Below are 21,301 nucleotides of genomic sequence, written 5' to 3' on the forward strand. Positions count from 1 at the left end.
CTTTGTAAAGATTGTCAAATTTTCCGTTTGTGAAAGAAAAAAGAAAATGGAGGAGTGAGCCTCCCAAATTCAGACATTGGAAAGGTGTGGGAGGAGAGGACTGGAACTGTACATGTTATCCAAAAAGGATAGGCCAGGCAAATGTCTAGGCAAAGGGAAGATGCAAATAATCAAAAATCTAAGTGTTTTGAATTGTATCTGTATTGAAGATCTGTTTAATAAAATCAAACGCTAACTCAGCCACATTGACATGTTCAGTGGTAAAAAAGGCCTGCATACTTTAGGCAAGCGACACGTTTCGTCCATTGTTCTGTATTTTACACCCTGGCTGGCCTGGGTGGAAGTAATTGGGGAACAAGTACTCAACATGTACTACTGTACTGTTATAGTAGAATGTTCTGCGGACTCATGGAGACTGTGCAAATGCTATGTTTTAAACTGGCTGTCAACACATCGTTTTCAGAGAAGAGAGCAAACAGTAGCCCTTTACAGAGGCAGACAAATGGTCAGTTCACACACACAATAGAAACAAAAGTACGGTAAAATAGGAGCACTCAAAACCACGGGCCTGCCATCTCTACTGCTACGTACAAACACCTGGGTGCATGTGTGTGTTTGTGAGCACAAGTTGCTGGGCAGCTGTTTCAGAATGTATGCATATATGTCTTGCTGCAGACAGTTCCTTTTCAGAAGTCATGGGTTCAGTTTCATTCGTTGGATCAATCAATTTAAATTTGCCTTTGCCCAGCCAGCCTCCATGTACCTATTGTCACAGGAATATTGCCATGGCATTTCCATTCTGGAGCTCTGGCATGCTGGTACGAAAGTCATAAAAAGCTACTCCCCTCATTGTAATTTACTCTAAGCAAAGAGTTTTACCCAATGGCTAATAGAGCTTAAATCCAACAAGAGAGGTGTTTGGAAAAGAGTTTTAGTGCAGGTGAGCTTCTCCAGCAGCCTCCATCCACTTCCTTTCCAGCTGTGCCAACACCTCCAGCCACTGCACAAGGTCCTGCATGTTTCTCCACTATTATACAATGATTTGCAGCCAAGATAGTGGGGAGCTGAAGTTTGTTGACATTCCCCGCCCAGCGCAACCTCAAATACGACTCTGACCCCCTTTCCACACTCGTAAACGGCTTGCTCCGTTGAAAGCAACTCTGTGACGAGGGAAGAAATATGAAACAAGAGGGAGTGCTCACGAAGTTGATCTTGACTGCTTAGATCTAAAAACTTGTAAGATGCATGTGCCTGTGAAAGTGTTAGCAGGATAATAAACAAGGACAACACCATACTACCATAGTCTTCGCACCTTGGTGAACTCCCATGGAGGGAGTTCATCCGTTTAGAAACCACAAAAAATGTTCTGTCTCTAATGACATCACTTAACAGTCAGCAAGGGTATCTGGGCAATACTCTGTCTCCAGGCAAAACAGTCAGTGCATGCAATAAGCCATTGATAGCTAGCAAATAAAAGACTTTTATAGGTTATAAATTGTTTCGGACCATTAAACTTTATGTTTTTCCTGAGTGACATTACTCCAAGTTAAGCCAACAGGAGACATAGAGAAAAGGCATCTGATAGTCCCATTTTCCTGGTTTCCTAACTTGTTACCATCCAGTGAAACATAAAGCTTGAGACTTCAGCTTGAATGCAATGTGTTCTGGCTCTTTGAATCAAAAATGTGCAGCCTGGCAAAATCTCAAAATCCTTTACTGTGGTATTTTTTTCAGACAATGTATTTGCAAAAAACTCTGAGAAAGAAGCTCTGCAACACTCTTTTTAGGGTTCCCACGTGCTGTTCGTGGGGGAAGATAAATGTAGAGCAGGCAAAAGGGAAGGAATGCATTCAAAGCACCCTTAATTGAGCTGGATGGCCTGCAGTCACAGAGACAGACCGTCTCAACAAGGCTTGTGCTGAGATCTTGAGATGTGCCTCCCACGTACACATCATTAAACCGGCTGCTTTGGCTCACGGCTCCACGTTAGGCCTGCACGATTAATCGTTATAAAATCACAATGTCGATTCACTATGTTCCCGATTACATTTTTAAGTCTCTTCATTGAGGCCTCTATGTGTACAGGCTTGTGGTCATGAGTAATGTGCTATAGGTGCCATAAAAAAATCAGTTTGGTTTGGTTAAAATGATCAAGTTAATGTCCTTAGGTTTTGTCTTTGTCAATGTCTTTCATAGTGCAAATAACGTTATGTCTTTCCGACCATGACATTTCCCGTAGACCTGAACAGTTTCCGTTGTGAACAACGACATTCCATGTTGTGTTCTCTGAGACAGAATACATGTGAGACAGAGAACACTACATGCTGCTTTCACCGGCGACCTGGTAGCTGGTTAGTAAACACGCAGGAACACCAAAAAAAGCAGGAGGGAACGTGGTTTAATATGTGGACTAATACTGGGAGGTCTACACAACTGTGTGAGTTGATTGACTTCAAAACGTTTCCCACTTTACTCGAACCAAAGTTCAAAAAAACCTGTTGATGTCTGTCTTTTTTAGTCCGTGGGCTGTTGAGGTTTTTCTCCTGGAACACGTCAAACACATTCTGCACTTACTGCGGCGTCCTGTGTTGACTGTTTACAGATCTGTGCTCATCATCATATGTACATTGTTTGTGCTGGTGTTATATTTCTAAAATTGTATGATGTCATTGTTGAGTTAGCATTACACAATACTTTTTATGATGTTTTTGAATCCCCTTACAAATAAACCATATTACAAAAAAGACTAAAACTAATAATAACTAAACTAAAACTAAGCATTTTCAAAAAATAAAATAGCAAATTTATTAAAACCTATCGAACTGAATTTGAAAACAAAAAGTCAAAACCAAACAAAAATTTAAAAAAACTGATGAATAATGCAAAACTATAATAACCTTGGTTTGGTACTGCCAGTTTGTTTTGTTTTGTCATGGTCAAAAATATCGTGGCAGAGAATTGAGTTATCAATTCAAAGCAAAACAAATCGTGATTTGTATTTTTCTCGAACCGTGCGGGCCTACTCCACGGTACCAATGAACACTGCAGAGACAGTGGGAATTATATGGTAAAAGTTGTAAAAGCTAGAAAGAGCTCCTCCCTCTTCCCCCCCCCCCTTCCTTTAAAATGAAAGTCCCCTGGCTGTCAATGAAGGGGAAGTGCTCCCATGCTGAGGCTCACTGGGCCCGCCATTGAACCGGGGGACATTCCACAGTAATTCAGTTTGACCTGGACCCAATATGCTAGCTGAGGGTCACCGAATACAGAACGCCACATACAGGGAGGAGACGAAAGGGGAGGAGGAAAAGTTGGGAAAATCGGATGTAGAGGAGTGAGAGGCAAAGTGAGGGACAAGGGTTGGAGGGGTGGAAGGGAACACAATAGCACATTAATCACTATGGTCTGCTGGAGTGGTATTAACTTAGTGTATAGAGTAATGATTATCACTTTAGTAATGCCAACTGGCATTCAACATTTCCACATAGGCCATGTGAGACTGCTGACATTCCACCAAAACGTACAACGAATGTTCCTGTCTCGTGACTTTTAAACCAAAAGTACTTATAGGACGCATGATGTAATTATGGAACACGCTGATGAAACGAGAACAGGGGCCGCAGGGAGAAGATAATAATGTGGAGAAATGGTTGCACGGCAACATGGATCGAGATGGAGAGAATTACAGTTTTAATTCTATAAAATCAAATCCCTCCACTTGGCAATCCTCTTACGCAGTAATCCCCAGGTAGGTTTCAGAGGGCAGCAGGCTCAAGCTGCCCAGTGCAGCGACACATCTGCCCTGCTGGCGGGATGATATCACTGGCTGCTGCTCTGCTCCCAATGAAGGCTTTAAATGGACACTGGCTAAATAGAAACTGGACCGCATGGTTATATTGTAAAATGTTAGGAAGTACAGTAATGGGGATTGTAAATACAATGGAAATTAAAATACATATTTGATAGATGTCTGCTCTGGTTGATTTGGGTTCATTGGTTTGAGTGAGCGTGATTTAAGGCTATACAGTAGATTACAGATTCACACTAAAATGCATGCAAAGTCACTGGCCACATCACTTATTATGCCTGAGGGTCTCATAGTTTTGGGAATTTCTAATGGCAATATTGCGACTTCCAGTTATACCAATGGGAAACGTTTGGGTAAAGGTCAGACCAATATTAGCTTTCTCTATAGAGCAATCCTAGATTTGCAAAATAGGAAACTACTTTTGCTTACCCTCTTATTTAACTACTGCTGCTAACATCAATTGGGGTTTCCCATTGCGAAGCATCTACTAGATGACAGATGCTATTTTTGTCCAGTTCTCAGGGCAAGAAAAATTCAACTCAAACTCTAAAAAAGACAGGAACTGGCATTTCTCTTTGGCACTGTGACAACACCAGCAAGTGAAGGACGATACCTCCCATACTCTCCCATGCTCTCATTTTCATGTCCTCTTGCAGTTCTGTTTTTAGAGATAACAAACCCAGCTAAAAATATATAAAGCCAGTGTCCTGGATTCTACATTTGGGATCATTGGTGTGTTGGTTGCCAGCATCATACGCTCTTTCTGTGTGCTGTCAGAATTGCTGACTATATATATATATATATATATATATATATATATATATATATATATATATATATATATATATATATATATATATATATATATATATATATATATATATATATATATATATATATATATATATATATATATAAATAAATGTATAAATGCTGACCTCTGACCTGCTGTGACTTTGACATATGGACACTAGCACTGCATTAGTAAGGAGCTGTAGAGAAGCTGATCATAACTGGGAGGCTACATAATCCATATTCCCCATCACTTAACTGTATCCATACCCAGTTCAACACCAGTCATCTCAGTTTAGGATTAGTGGGCCGGGGAGAAAATCTTAATCTGCTTGAGAAAGTGAGTATAAAGAAAGAGTATAAGCAGTAGGAAAAAAAAAAGAAGTGCATTCTTGCACATACAAATCTCCTGCAAAGCCCAATTGTTTTACCTCTGCTTTAACAATGGGTATCTGGTTCCTTCTGTTATCAATCAGAATCAAAGTGGTTTACGCAGCATCCAATGCTGTTGCCACTAGCAACAGGACACGCAATTCCCTCTGCAACTGGCTAATCGGGCTCAGTGCAAATAAGAGATCATCCCCTGCACATGTGTATAATGCTGTTATATGAAATATTTCCCCTCCTTAGGAGATTACTAGAAAAAATGCAGCTCAGGACAAAGTGAAGACGGCTGAAGGAGGTGCAAAAAGAAGATTGCATGTATTCTTCTGACAACATAGCACATTTGAGTGGATATCCTGAATCTCCAGAAAAGAGTGATGTACATTACTCAACAAAACAGTACAATCTTGCAGCAGCAGAAGAAAAATTGCAATTTTGGAATGTCATGTATGCTGACGACTGTCCGCTTCTTACCCTGATGAAGAAGAAGCATCCTGGTGCATTCAGAGGACACACATGGTAATCCACCAGCCCGCTCTCCTCCTGCTCGGCAGCTGCTACCCACTGATCCCGCAGATGATAAAGTTTGCATCCACAATGCAGCACACTGCACCCTGCTTGGCTCTCTACTTGACTGAGACCAAACTGCCTCTCCTCCGTATCTATCTCCTCTTTCCCCTCAAACAATCAAAATCCTCACTTCCCTTTTCTCCTCCTAGTCCTTGTTGCGTCTGTCCTCTACCCTCCCCGTCTCTTTCAATCTGGCAACATGCACTGACTCTCTCGACACCGCTTACCTCTCCTCTTCCTTCAGCCTGCATGCGCTCTCCCTCTGCGCTATGCTTTCTCTCACTACACACACGCTCAGAGGCTCCTCTTCACAAACACAGCGCTGTGTGCCACCCCCCCTACCGCCCACCCCGCCTCCTGGCTTTATCTCTCAGAATATTTCTCTCCACAGTCTGTCTCTGCTTCTATCTCGTTCTCTCTCATTCTGTCTGTCACTGTGCCTCTCTCCAGCTCTCTGACTGTGTCCCTCCTCCCTGGGCTTGCGGAACGTTTAACATGTGTTCAGGGAGACGGCTGCTCCGCTGCCTCGCTGAAGGTGGCTCTATTCTCAGGGGAAGAGAAGCGAGGTTTGGGTGGGGGTTTGGAGGAGGAGGAGTTTTGGGGGGGTGACAAGAGTGTTCAGGGGGGTTTTACTCAAACAAGGGGAAGTAAAGAGGCAAGAGGCAGCCGGCTTGTGATGTACCACTGACTCAGCTCTGAAAGAAAGACAGTTATTCCAAACTAAAGTTGTCAGAGAGCTTAAAACTAACTAGGTATGATGTGTCATACAACCCTGACTGAAGTCAAAAGCCTGCCATCATCGAGAGAGGCAAGATGTGGAAGAACTGGAAGTCAGTATGTGAAGAAAAGTTTAGATCCTGCACCACTTGGTCAATCACTGTGAAATGTACTTGGTCATGTTAGAAAGGTGTGTGTGCCGGGGGTTTCAGATGATTGTAGACAATATTACAAGTGTTTTGTTTGAAGAATACAGAGGTCCTTATTTAAAAATGGTTGGAAAGTAGGCCTGCACGATTCAGGGAAAAATACAAATCACAATATATCACGATTCTCTACCACGATTTTTTGGACCATGACAGAACAAAACAAACTGGCAGTATTAAACCAAGGTTATTATAGTTTTGCTTTTTTTTTTACTTTTATTTTTCAAATCCACTTTAGTTTTATTCAGTTTTAGTATTAGTTTTAGTCTTTTTTGTAAAATGGGTTATAAGTCGAGGGATTTGAAAAGTTTTGGCATTCTCCTCTACCTCCTTAAGGTAAGCTAGGTGAGCCTCCTTGTGTTCGTTTCTCAAATGTGCGCTACTTTCAAATTCGTGCCATGTTGTCCTGTAACAGATGGTCCACATATTTTACCACCTTCCACTGCAAGGCACTTGATTTTATCTGACACAGTCATAATCAAATAGGTGTTTGCTATGTTCCAACTTTCGGTACCGCCATAAGGCCAGGCAAGGGGCACAGACGTTGATTGTATGTTTGAGTGCAATTTTACATGGAATGTCGGAATATATGGGTTCCCAGTTGGAAACTATACACGTCTACAGGAAATGTCATGGTCGGAAAGATATAATGTTATTTGCTCTCTGAAAAACAAAGACAAAGACGCAACCTAAGGACATTTACGCGATCAACAGAGTTTGTTGTTAGTGCGCGTGACATGCAGGTCTGATCAATTAATCAAACTAACGAGCTGGCCCCGCTAGTCGACCACAACCTGAAATTTAGAGGAAGCAACATGCAGTCACTGTTATACACGTTAGCCTGGAGTGATAGTATTATATCAATACAATGGTGTCATGCTAGTCAACCAGCGTATTTCTACCTAATTTCCCTCTCCAAACCACTTTAGAAGAGTAATATTAGTCACAGCCTACTTGCTTTGGTGTTTGTAAAGCATTAAAGTTTAACAAAGAATGGTTCACACTAGAAAAGATCCTTTTTCATATTTATCTTCTATGTAGATGCACTCCCCTACAAAATTGACTGCGGTAGTCGAGAATGATTATTATTTCCAAATAGAGCTATTTATGTCATCTTTTAAAAATGACTTTTCTTCCTTTCGCAATATATATCGCAATATCATGCAGGCCTACATATATATATATATATATATATATATATATATATATATATATATATATATATATATATATATATATATATATATATATATATATATATATTGCGCATCACCACAAACATGTAAGAATAGAGGCCTCAATGACGAAAAGGGAGATCACTGCAGTGCTTGGGAGTGCATTTAATCCTGTTTTATACGTCTATGTTTAAAACTCACAGAAGAAAGTAGTAGTGTCTGTGATGCTTTTTGCTCATAAAATTAAATGACATCCAAGGTCACAAAAAAAATGTATGAACAATTTTATAACGATTAATCTGTGCAGGCCCAATTGAAACCACTAAATCAATCTCCAGAGGCTAAACCTGAAAACAGTGGCTGCACATTTTAGTCTGGACAAGGGGCACAGAGCTTTTAGAAAACACAGAGAAAGAAAGAGAAGATTGACAAAAAACACATAGGGACAACCGAGGAAGAGAGCAAGATCAAGGGAGCGAGGGACAGAATCTGAAAGCCAGAGAAAGAAAAAAAAGCTGAGGGTGAAGTGCTTGGGTCTGCCTGGACCAAGCGACGGAGCAGGCTCCAGCCCATCTGCCGCAATCACAATCAGTCTCAGCTGAATGGCTGTGACAAACTGCAGCCTGGAACCCACAGCCTCAACCAGGCAGGACGCCTGCAAGGGCCGAGGGAGATGAGAAGGGGGGATGAAGAGGCAGAATAGGAGGGGGGACACTCTCTATTGTCTGCTCCCCAATAGGACCAGTGCAAGAGGGGGCGGGCTCCGGAGGGGCAAAAGGGGGAATTAAAAGGGTCCTAGTGACAGGAACGCTCAGTTAAAGAGGGGAAAGAAAGGACAGAGCTGACTTAGAGCTGGGGCCATCGCTACCACTTTGCCCCACATTCATGGTCACTAATGCCCAAATGAACAATGACACTAACCATGTGATATGAATTAGTTTGCTGGAGAACGGAAGGGAGGGGGCTTCAAGTTGAGCAAGAGTGGCGATAAACATGCAGGGATGTGTTGTCACTCGCTGGGTTTGGAGGTAGATTAATTTCACTCTGGGAAATTTGGCATCACCCAATGGAAATCATAAAAAATTGACAGGTCCTGTCACGTTCTCGATATCAGATGCCTCATAAAGCTGGCGGCCACATTCCCATTTGTCATCATAAAACTCACGAAAGATTCATGATGCCTGATTAGTGCGTATGTGACCGAAATGTCCTGCAGAGGGGTAATTGTGTTTATCATAAGCGCAGCTGTCTCGCAAGGAAATCTGAATATAGAGCGAGTGTGATTTGATTCTAAGGGCAGGTGGTCACCAATTAGACACTATTGTGCAGTTTGGGTGGAAAAGACAAATGGATGGCTGAGTCAGCACTAACACATAAATATGCGGCGTAATCAAGAAATATTAAGGGCAGTGTTCCATTGTAATTTGATCAAGAGAGAGTGGCAAATGATGAATGATGGTTCACGTCTGCAGGGCAACAAAAAGACACGGTGTTTGTTTCAGAAAGAGTCACAGCAAACCCCCCCCTGTTCTCCCCTTCTTTCTTCTAATCAGGAAACAGCCAATGTTTGTTTAACTTCGTTTTCTCCCATTTTAACTGCGTAATGAGAGTCTTGGGTGTGTGTGTGTGTGTGTTTGTATAGTGCTGCAAGTATGTAAAAACTAATTGTGTGCGCACAATGTGTGCGTATGTATAGGTTTTCAAGCATGTGAAATGTATGGGTTTGTGGATGCATGCAGCAAGAAAAGTGTATGAGTATGAGTGTGTGCATCGCTGCATACTGTATGTGTTGTGTGTTCACAGTATGTGCACATATTACAGCCCATATATGTATGGGTGAATATAGGTTCTCACAACTGAAATTCTGTCAAATTATTGCATTGTGTGTGTCTTCATCTGTTAAAATCATGCACCTATGAGTGTGTGTGTGTGTGTGTGTGTGTGTGTGTGTGTGCTCACTGTGCTGAGTGATCTGCTGGGCTCATTAAGGCGCTGCTTATTGCTCTGCCAGGGGTGTCAGTGACAGATTCCACTTTGTTTGGAAACACTCGGCCGCCCACACAGCCAGCCTGGCTCCACCACTGTCACACATGCGCGCACACACACACACACACAAACATACACACACACACACACACACACACACACACACACACACACACACAAAGTTAGCATTCCTCCGGGGGGGGGGGGGGGGGGGGGGGGGGGGGGGGGGGGGGGGGGGGGGGGGGGGGGGGGGGGGGGCGTAATGAGGGAGACAGGACGGTGCTGGGACAGTGGCTGGAGGGACGGCGGGTTGATATGGATTTGTAATGGGGTACAAGGTGGTCTGAGTGAAAAGGGATGCTCGTGATTGTTAGTGTGCATTCGTGCACATGCGTGTCCACACAGAGGAAACGTGTGTGTGTGTGTGTGTGTGTAAGCACCTTTGAACTACAGTGTAGAGTGGCTCAGGTTAAAGGGATGCTGGTGGTTGTGGTAGTGTGTGTGTGCAGTGGTGGAAGAATACCACCACCACTATTGCCAAGTGGCAATTTAACAAGGTAAAACTACAAGTATGGATCCTGTTAAATTATTTGCATTATATTTTTGGGGGCCTATGTGATAGGATTGAGCAGGTTTATGTATTTTATTTCTTTCAAGTCTTTTAAGACAAATTATAAGACTAACCCAACAAAAACGTTCAATTTAGCTCACTATCTCTTGCAACACAATGCGACATCCAGCACAACTAAATGTATGAGAAAATTACCTTCTCCAGGAAATTCTTTCATAGTGCCGTATTTTTATGACAACTAAGCCTTTAAACCCATGGATGTATTATTCAAACTGGATTTATTGATGATGTTGTTTATAAATTCATCATATGTTTTGTATGTAAAGCTTAAACTCCAGCCATCAGACAAAATTAGTGGAAATGAAAACTACAATTTTTCTCTATTAAATGTAATTTTGCAGAAATACCTACAGTAGGGCCCTGAAACTTTTACTCAAGTTAGAGTAAATGCACTTTCTTACTCTGTGTGTAAGAATGTACAAACATCCTGTCCAGGGCTCCAGCCATCAGCCACACTTTTCCTCCATGACATTAATCCCCTGCAGCTTGATCACAGATGAGCGACCAGGAGTGGCCGGGGGAGGCCAGGATGCATCCCTTGAGCTCATTACTCGGCCAGTCTAGGTGTGTGTTCCAACACAGACACAGGAGGAGAAGAAGAACAACTTTGTTTCCTTCCCGTCTCTCCAGCACTCTGATGACGATTAGCATGCATGATGTCTTTAAGCTTAGACATGCTTCTGAGAACTGCTATTTAATGTCTGATACAAGTGAGGAAAATAAGTGGTGTAAAATCATTTGGAAACACATCAGAGACTATGGGTGGGTTACAATGCATCCAGGAGATATCTAGCTGTCAACATGGCTAGACTCTTTATAGGGAAGAGGGGGCTGTGGGGTGTTTTCTACATCAAGACGAGCAAAGGAAATGCCAAGCTGTAGACAGACAGCGTGTTTGTTTACCCAACACAGGCCCGCTTGGGATCTACACAGCTACAACGCCCAGACAGATGCAAATCACATGAATGGTCACGCTGCAAGAGACTGTGTGTTCATGTGTGTGTTTGTAGCTGTTGTGTCATTTAACTTCTGTGTGGCAAGATGACGAGTGTAATGTAATGAAAGCGCTAATGCACCTCTGTCATGTTTCATTAAGGAGGGGGATGGGGGCGGAACGATAGTCAGAATGGTGGTCCAGTGAGATTTTTATTTCTCGTGGAACTCTGGAAAAGCTTCATCAAGACTGGAATGAGCAGGATTAACGCTGCTGCAGTTAATCTTTAATTGATAACCAGAACATCATTAAAATGTACATACGCAACGTTCCTTGTGTGATTATGGTAAACAAATGGGACTTTCATACCATGACACAATTCAGTGGTATCTTCTATCTCACACCAGTGATGCTACGGTTAGTTTTACTCTTAGTCACATTTTTACAATCACAAAAGCCTGTTGTTTCCTGTAACAAGGAGGTCCTTGCTTTATCTTTTTTTACCATTAGCATTTACTCATTTCTGAAACTCAATGTGGTAGTAGTTTAGTGATGTTTTAATGCAACACTTTCATCAAGACACCAATTAGCCGTGTTTCCATTTAGTTGTCAAGGGAATTTTTAGCAAAGTTTTGAAATGTCAGGAAACACAAATGCGAATGAGGTGCGATTCCATCAACATGACTTTAGTTCACATCAGTCTCAGCAAACGGAGTAGAAGAAGTACATGTTGCCAACTGGAAACAAAACAAGTTGCCTTGGCCATCTAACCCATCTACAAGAGAAACACTGAGAGAGGTCTTCAGGAATTTTGTTCAGTTGGGCGAGTTCTTATTGTATTGTTTCATGCTGTCCGGAGACAAAGTCATGTTGGGGGATAATGGCAAGATGCCGACAGTGGATACTGCTGATCAGTGTTGGGGGTTAAATGTTCTTTACGTCAGAAGTCATTCAGGAAATACATTTCCATATCCTATTTAACGCATCAACTCTTTAACAAAGGCAGAAACACCTCAAGCGAGCGTACAGCTTTTCTGATGTGAAATGTATGTGAATGGAAACACGGCTATTAAAGCCTTCCAGACTCCCAGAACTCTCCTTCCCATCCAGATCCAATGATGCCACATCTTTAAATTACTATCAGTATTAGTCGTTTTGGTGCCTTATTCCCGTTTTGTCTGGTAAAAGATTCAAGCATTTCGATATATATTAATCAAGGAAAAGAAATCTTCCCAAACAATTGACAATCCACTGCCTAGAGGGATTCCCAATGCATACCATTGATTTTCTTTTATTACATGTTCTTTCTTTAAAATTGTTGGTCATATATCCAGTACTATATTCTATTGCAGTGATATACTGTGTCTTGAATTCTTGAAACAAAATGCACCATGTTAAGTTATCTCACTCACACTGGTGTATTTTTTTCATCTACTTGAAGAAACATCAGATTTTCTAAATCATCACTTCCTTGCTCGTAGGACTCACCCTCTTATAACTGAGATGTTATGAATTTCACACATTTTCACCTCTTCCTGTTTCCCCAGATAGATAAGAGGATGTTTTCCAAAGAGCCCTGAGCCAGAGGTAAATAGCGTGGAAGCAACCACTGTGACTTCCACCAGCCAAAACCACACAGAATCGTTCAACAATCCCAACCACACAGGATCTATTGCTCCTCTTATCTAAATGTGAGGATGTTTTCCAAAACTATTTGCAGCAGACATTAGTCAAAATAACTGCACAATTTCCGGAATATAAAAAGGAGTCATCGCACAAAGGAAATACAAACTCAACCTAAGGTTATATTCCAAGGTTATAACTAAAGGTTATATGAATACTCAAGTTGTTTGTACAAATAAAAAAACCAGAGTGACTGGAAATCATAAAAAAATGTAATATTTGAAAACAATGCTTAATAAAAGTGCTTTTCTTTCTAAACAAAAACATTCAAATTAGTGTCTGAGAACTCACTTAGAAAAACAACAGTGGTAATTATCCATTATGCAAGACTCAGCTCTTAAACACAGCTAATTGCTTAGAGGAATGCAGATAATACCCCATTCAATCCAAATGCCAAGAATACATGTCACAAGTCCTATAAAACACTGCATATGCATGTTGTGAAACCGCTTACAAAAATTGTTGATTGCAGCAGCATAACTGCGGAAAAAGGTTAGATCCATTATGCTAAGTATAGATTTATTTTCAGAATAAATCCAGCTGCTTAGCTTTATAGTTAACCTTGAATGTTCCAGAAAAGAAACACAGAGGCTTATGGTGAGTGATATGTGGAAGAGGAGGCAATGCAGGGAAGACAGGCGTAGCATATCACTGCTTAAGCACTCTTGCCGAGTGTGCATAGGAATGCAGCTATGAAACAACCTTGAGGGAGCATCAGTAAAAGGCTTCATTAACCCATTCGATTAACCTCTTCCTCTCATAAGCTCCATAAAACTGATGCATTTATTTTAGCCAAGCCCGGACTTTGGGCATGAATCAAGGCTGGAGCGCTCGGCGTTTACAGGGCTCGGGAGACCAGTTTATCCAAAGCCAGACATAGTGAATCTTCGCCGAGACAAACTAGCAAATATTGACTTGTGACGCAGGGCAGCGGCAGTGTCACCTCCTTAACTAATTGCTTGTTAACTCCTCAAAGACGGAAAAGAGAAAAGAGATGCAACTCCATGCTAAAGACCAAGCTATGGTAAATCTTAATGCATTTCTTACTGTAAAAAAGAAGGAAAAGCTTTCAAAAGCTCTGTTTACCAAAGTCCGATGAAGGTTTCACGGATTAATTTACTTACCCACTGACGGCTCCTTTGAGATATTTTAGAGACTGGACTCCTGGGTCGTAAAGTGACCTCTAATGGATGGATTAGGCTAAGTCATTCACTTCAGAGGGCACACACATATCTTTGTGAGTGTATTAGATCTCTTTGGAGCTTAGCATGATCAAATTATTGCATTAGACCGGTCAACTTATCCAATTAAAGTTGTAAAATGCATGGCTCTTGCCCAAGCGAGATGGCAGATCCTTGGGGCGTTGGAGGGTTTGCAGGAGGCTGAACCCTATCCACCTCCTCATCGACAGAACAGACCTCGCCACATAATTCAGCTGAGGATTACAGCCTTTCATATCGCTCAGACCGCCGGCAGCACACAGGCGTCTTTGAGGCCAGATATGCCTTGTAGTAACATCAGCAAAGGTCCAGATTTGTAAAGCTGTTTCCCAGCTTCGTGCTCCTGTGGTCTTTTACTCTGGTGTGTATATACACATACTTGTTTTTCTCTCTCTAACATAGCCGTTGATTAGTGGATTTGTCATTTTGATAGTTTAAACAATTAGGAAACGTTGGAATAAACTAATACAAATGACACAATGGAAATAACACTGACAAAGGACAAACATTTTACAAAACTAACCTTTAAAAAACCAACAGTCAGTTTTTGATTATGATTTGAAATCCAAAATCTCAAATACAACAATGCCTGAACAGGGAAGAACTGTTGAGCAGTTACAGGAAAAAAAAAACGGTCACTTTTTAATTCAACTCACAAGCAAATTCACTTACACAAAAAACCTGTCCTATTACCTATAATCCCTCAGCTAAGCACACATCTCCACCTCCACTTTCTATCTGTGCCTTCCTCAAAGCTCCGTTGCTCTATGAACATGACAAATAGTTTATTGATCGGCAGATGTCGTCGCTAATGTCCTTTTGGCTTGGGCTGAAGTCGTCAGCTCGACGCCACACAAACACTGTTGATCTCCAGCTGAGTCCCCTGCGTCCCCCCCACACCTCCCATTAGCTCTGAGGGGGCCCCCCTCCTATCTGGCCGGCCACCCTCCTCGTCCCTCCCTGTCCTCTAAGGTGTTGAAAGGGTCACAGACAAACACCATCTGCTCCGGCAGGCAGAAAACGGCAGGTGAGGCCAGCTTCGGGCCATGTGACCTGATACTGGCCATGCTCTACCTACTAAAAAAACAAGGTCAGAAGAAGATTCAAGGGAAAAACAAACAGTGACAAATCAAGAGTGTGAAAATGAGTGTAGGCAGAGATAGCAGGAAAAAAAATCTAATCTACATTGTTTTAATCCATGGTGACGATTGCACAGTGCCTTGACACAGCAGCTTGTCAGAAAGAGGTCATGCAAATTCACACCCCACCCTTCATGCTTTTTAACACTGCAGAACGTCCATATGTCTCTCTTACGCATGTCTGTCATTCAGCAGAAGTCTTTAATAAACTTTTACATCTAATTTACAACTGCCAGCGTTTTAAGGCCACCAATAATGATATTGTAAAGAATAGAACATACACATACCCAGACATTTGATCATATTTTACGACTGCAACCAAATGCTAAATGACTGGAAATCCCGGGTCAGCGTCCTACTGTACGCTGCATCTACTGTTGCCAAATTTGGATTTGCTCCATCTGATGTTGACACTGTACCGCAGAGCTTTTGTTTCCGTCTGTCAAGGACGTGGTCGCATTGAATAGAGGGAGCAGGAAAGGCTGGCCAGCATCCCACTGGGGTTTTGTGCTTCATCGAGCAATGATGCTGCGACAAGAGCGTGAGGGACTGTGTGTGAGTGTCTGTGTGTGCATTGGGTGTTAGGATGTTGAGCATGCAGCAGATGCTTTTAACATACAGTCAAAAAACAAGTTGAAAACTATCTTGAGTTCATGTACTTGTGTGATCAAAAATGATATAATATAATATAGATGTTTCGTGCAGCATTCCTTTAAAGCTCAGAATGTCACTTTTTAGTGGAAGAAAATACTAACTACAGTAAAGAAGAAAGTCCTAAATGTTCATCTGACACAACAACAAGGACATTGGAAATACCTACATCCTGACTTACTCAAAAAAGTAGTCCGGTTTAAAAAGAAGTCAATATTGTACTTCACCAGTGTGAAACTACCCCATAGTATGTTACAATGAGAGACATGAATGCAGTGGGTCATTGGGTCATGAGGTAGGGATGCAGAGAACTAGAGGAATGTAAGGGCTTCTCTTTCTCCTATTGACGGATTGATGGGCCCCATATTCTGAGGGGTGGAGGGAGACATCTATAGCATCGTGAGATGCTGCTCAATAAGGGCTAAGAGGCGTGTTTTGGAGTTGCGGCCTATGTTTTAGCCGAACAAAAGGCTTTTGTAAAGTCATTTATCACTGTCGACACTGTGAATTGACCAACACTGGAAAATAAATTAGTACAAATCCTTCCTGGTGGTACCTTGTTTCTAAAAAAAAAAAATGGTTGTATCAAAGCACAAGCTGAATATGTGGTGGTCTATACAATGATGATTCCATCTCAACTGTGCAACTGTTTCTGTGCAACTTGCCAGCATATCCTGTGGAAGACAAAGTTAAGCACTGGTGCTCAGTGGAAGCTGGCATTGTCTTCATTTTCTGGCACTTGCCCTCAGCACTAACCAGCATGTGACGTACTCTTATCTTATCCTCAGTTTTATGGCAAATCCTACTTTAAGTTTGAAGTAAGTTTATGCCAGACAAATCTTTTCTCTGTGTTGAAATAAATCCAACTTTACATATTCTCAATATTGTCTGGTCTACAAGGTAGATGCACTAAACCTTACTAAACCTTTGTGTCAATGTCTGTAATATTAGGGTGTGCATTTTACTGCTGAGAGTGGGCAAGAAGGCCACTCCAATCAATTGGAGTCATTACAAGTTCATGGCTTTGAAACCACTTGGTCCTCTGGCCCAAACACAGGTCAGTCCCCACACAGACATTTCACAGACATTTTGGTCTTTCTAAGTAGCCATTAGGTCACTCCGGGTGTCACCAAAGATGACTCCCCTGTCTTATAAAGAGGCGTGGAGGTGACATAGACGGGAGGGTCATTCCTTTACACATCACTTCCTTTATTAAGGGGCTACCCTGGCCTAGTAAAGGGGACGGTCAGTGGTCATCCATCCCATCAAGCCACCCACCCTGAGACCCCTTTACCCCTGTGTCCAACCCCCAGTCCTTCTCTGCTCACTCAGGGGGAAAATTACTTTGAGCCAGGGGAATACATCTCCATTGAGATGGAGAGAGGGTTGTACAAAAGAGGGTAAAGTTTAAAAAGTTGTCTCTTTTTTTGGTATGGGGGCAGTGTATCGCTGGGAGGGCTAGGTTGATAGCAGCATGGAGGGGACAAGGTCATTAGATTGGCATCTCCATAAGCTCTTCATTCCCATTGTCAGGGCAAATCTGCTCCATAGGACCTCCATGAGAAATGCCCCCAGTCAACCCCATACTGGGACCAGAGTCTCCCCTTTGTCTGCTACTTTCTAGTGTGCTTCCAACACAAAAAAGCATTTCTCAAGAACAGCGCACAAAGCTTGTCTTGAGCTCAAAACCAAACAACATTGTTCTACTGCCTGTGGTCGGGAATGGATTGCAGGCAGCTGCTGATATCCTTCGGCAATAAAACATCTGCCAGAAAATGTTAAGAACCTCTTACCTTCGGACATTTCGACGCTCCTCCTCAAGCTGTTTTAGAAGCTCGTCAATGCATTTGTTGGCGTCCATGTATTCCTGCCAGAAAGAGACGAGAAAAGCCAAAAGTAAACAATGGAGTCAGTGTGCAAACGCTCATACAGGTTAATTGGAAACACGGGTAGATTTAACCAAGGTCTTCATCCTAAACATTATCAACTGAGGGGCTGAAGATGATAAAATTGTTTTCATAGAAACAGCAAAACAGAACAGAAGTACTTTTGAAAAGGTGCGATTAATCAGTTTAGTCTCTCTTTCTCTCTGTGTGTAATTCCAGAAGCACCTCTGGGTAACTTTTAACGGCTGGCCCAGAAACGAGCCCAGCTGTGTGATGTCAGCTGGGAATAGCTCACATTCACAAAACGTGCGCTACAGAGTTACAGCACGGACAAAATGAGCTCAGGCTAAGAGCAAAATGGAAAAAACAGATGTCAGGATTTCTTGGCTACAGTCTAATGATTTGCCTCTTAGTGGTCCAACTACATAAAGCAGAAGGGGGAAGGGCAACTGGAAGAAATATCAACATAGGCACCATACTTCAACCATCTGGATTTTTCACCTACAGTACATAACAGCCAGTTGTGACTTGATGCTGTCAGATCAGTGTGGTCCAAGTTTCAGACTAATTAATTAGATGTTAGCTTGACAACTCATGACGCATCTCCTGGGTAAACGCTTATCTCAGTGGGGCAGATGCTCTCCATTGATTTGTGAAACAGTTTAGTCATGTGCCCACAGAGTTTAATCGAATAACGGTGATTCCCATGAAGAGGTCACTAGGCCAGGAATCTCAGTCAAGGAGGAAAAAGTAGTATCTGTGAGACTTTTGTTTGTGCCCCCTCCTCTCTCTCTGTTTTTGAAATTGCCTGCCCTTGAACATCTATTTTTCTTTGCTGTTTTTGTGATCTCAGTTATCTAGTTAGTCTCTAGCAAAAAAATTAAGGCAATCTGTGAAACACAAACCAATTGTTTTGAAAAAGAACTTTTGAAAACACATTAAAAATTAAAAAACAAACACTGCGCCTGCAGCAACTTTTCGGAGGACGTCTGTGGTGATTCCTTGGAATTTAAATATCAGCATGTGAACAAAAAGCAGTGAGGTCTATATGGAAATTCAACTTTTGGAACAATAAGACATGTCAAAACAATGAATATTTCTGGGGAATTTCTGTGAACCGGGTGGATAAAAATAACAGGAACATGTTACCATATAATGCAACCAAAAACACAACGAATAACAGCTTCTTGATAAAAAATTATCCAGGTTTACTCTGTATCTAAACATTTACGCCTTTATCAAAGCTGATGAACTTTTAGTGATTTGCCTGAGGACAGATTCTGACCTCCCTGTGACCCACCTGACCAGACTTAAAGTACTCCTGCTATCACTGCATGGGCTTTTTTTAACCTGTGGCCTTGAGAGTATACTCGCACTAGTCCAGATGTTGAGAAGCACAAGCGGCCAGTCTAAATACAGTAAGCGCAGTTGTTTTTTCTCCCCACTCCTGCTGGGGTGCCACTCTCCCGCTGCTTCTTCTCAGGCAATCATCGCACTTAATCTCACATCTGACTCCGCCACTCAAAGACTCTCGTTACCACCATCTTGCCCCGCAATGCCAGCAGAACATGGCAAAGGCCTAGGCTTCATGCTGAGTCGCATGTTGAGGGCACTCTGGGTAACCATTAGGCAAATAGGGCCGACGCCAAAGCACGACAACAGATCAATACTACCAGCGTGGTGCCACATTTTGCATTTCTGCCAAACTTTTACTATTAATAAAAATATAACAAAATACACCCTTACATCATCTATTCCATCATCATCATCATTTATTTTAACTTAACCAGTGTGACAAATCTTACAAATTTGGAAAGCAACCAATTTCAGTGTTAAACAACAGTGCCAAAGCCATCTGCTAGTCCCAGAATGCCACTCACACCCAAGCTGGAAAGCCATTAGCCCTCAGCTAAGTTCTTAAAGTAAAATTTACTGTTGGCCTCAACAGCAGTTAATCAATAGCAAAACCCGCGGCGAATGATCTTGCTTTTGCTGCTCTTTTGAATTTGTCCTACATCTTGGTGTGGATGGGAGGGGTCGCCGTGAAATATGTTTGCAGAATGTCTTCCAAATTTCCGAAACAATGGTGTTAAGTAGTAACAGCAAGGCCTCGAGCATTATGAATCATAGCATCTTTTCTTCTCATTCTGCCATCTTGTCAAGAAAAACATGTGACTTGTTTTTCTCTCAAGTAGACAAAAAAAAAAAACGGGGTTAAAACGTCTGTCTCTGAAACACTATTAGCAACAAGATCTCATAATGACTACGGCTGCTGCACAAAGGGGAACCTTCTTTGCGAAAGCCCCATGTCAGGGGAAATATTTACAGGCCACATCAAACGTGAGGTAAAACTGCCTAAGTCTGTGTTGTCATCGCATAGACCTCTCCTAATGACAGGGCACTGAAACGATCCGCAGTGCACATGAAGGAATGCAGAGAATGCGGCGTGGTTGTTGTCATGTGAAATAGGAGGGTATTTAAAGCGGAGATTTAAAGCATGACTCATGTATGCAATGCCGCGTGTTATATCTTCAGCCAGGCATTATTTCTGACGGTTTTACGGCGTGAGTGAAAGCTGCACTGTTCCCACGAGGCCCAGGTGCTCATGTGTAGACTGAAAAAAACAACATTGAATTTACTGACGTGAGACTTTATCGGAGGCATATTTCTCAGGCCCAGTGCTCTCTCACAACTGCAGTACCCTCAACAATTCCTTACAGTAGTTCAAACATTGTGGGTCCTTAAGAGCTGTAAGCTAATAAGTAGTGCGTAATCACCTCCAAAATATGCTAAATCTTAAAGAAATAAAGTGTCAAAATAGACCTTCAAGAAACTTTGTGGTGAATAAAGTTAACTTGAGTGGGCTTTTGATTGACTACTGCATGGCACTTTTATATTAAATTGATGTTTCTTAAATTCAGGACCTGGTGGATTTCACTTCCAAAATGTTCAGGGTGCATAAAGGTCTAAAACGGTTATAGAAGTAAATCTCAATGCACACAAAATCTCTGGAAGTTATTCTTTATTTGTATTCGTCCTACGCTGTACCAGCTCGTGTGAGATTGTATGTGCCCTTTTTAGGTGTATACACAGTATCAAGTTTTGCGGTTAAGATGTGAGCAGGTGCTGAGCTTGGGTTAACCTGACAGCTAATGTGTTTGCTGATGATGCTGCCCTATGAGCGCAGCTTCTCACTGATGCTCATCCGGCTGTGTTTACTCATGTTTGTGAGTGCGACAGATAAGGCGGAGCTCAGGAGCTGCCGAGGGAAGAGCCTCTACGCATCATGCGCACGATATAAGTCCCACATCCAGACCTCTCCAACTGCTCGTGTGCCTTTATGAAATTTTAAAATATGAGCGCCATCCCCCAAAGCTTTGGCACTGAGGAGCAGGAAGGGGGAAAAGAAAAAAAGGAAACACACTTGTGCTAAAATCCCCACAAACAGACAGACTGATGACACACACACACACACACACACACACACACACACACACACACACACACACACACACACACACA

At 42.1% G+C, this 21,301-nt stretch overlaps 1 protein-coding gene across 6 annotated transcripts in view; it reads right to left on the bottom strand.

Moving 5' to 3' along the window:
• LOC117939235 (nck-associated protein 5-like) overlaps window positions 1–21,301 on the bottom strand; it is a 121,844-nt gene that overhangs the window by 67,195 nt on the left and 33,348 nt on the right. For 4 of the 6 annotated variants that reach the window (XM_034864375.1, XM_034864377.1, XM_034864376.1 and 1 more), the window contains one exon: window positions 17,687–17,760. In XM_034864375.1, the coding sequence (XP_034720266.1) occupies window positions 17,687–17,760 (74 nt within the window). Of the gene's footprint in view, window positions 1–5,455; window positions 5,882–17,686; window positions 17,761–21,301 lie in introns of those variants that run through there. The other 2 variants (XM_034864381.1, XM_034864378.1) reach the window with 1 other exon arrangement.

The sequence above is a fragment of the Etheostoma cragini genome, chromosome 24 (assembly GCF_013103735.1).
Source record: "Etheostoma cragini isolate CJK2018 chromosome 24, CSU_Ecrag_1.0, whole genome shotgun sequence".
Lineage (NCBI taxonomy): Eukaryota > Metazoa > Chordata > Actinopteri > Perciformes > Percidae > Etheostoma > Etheostoma cragini.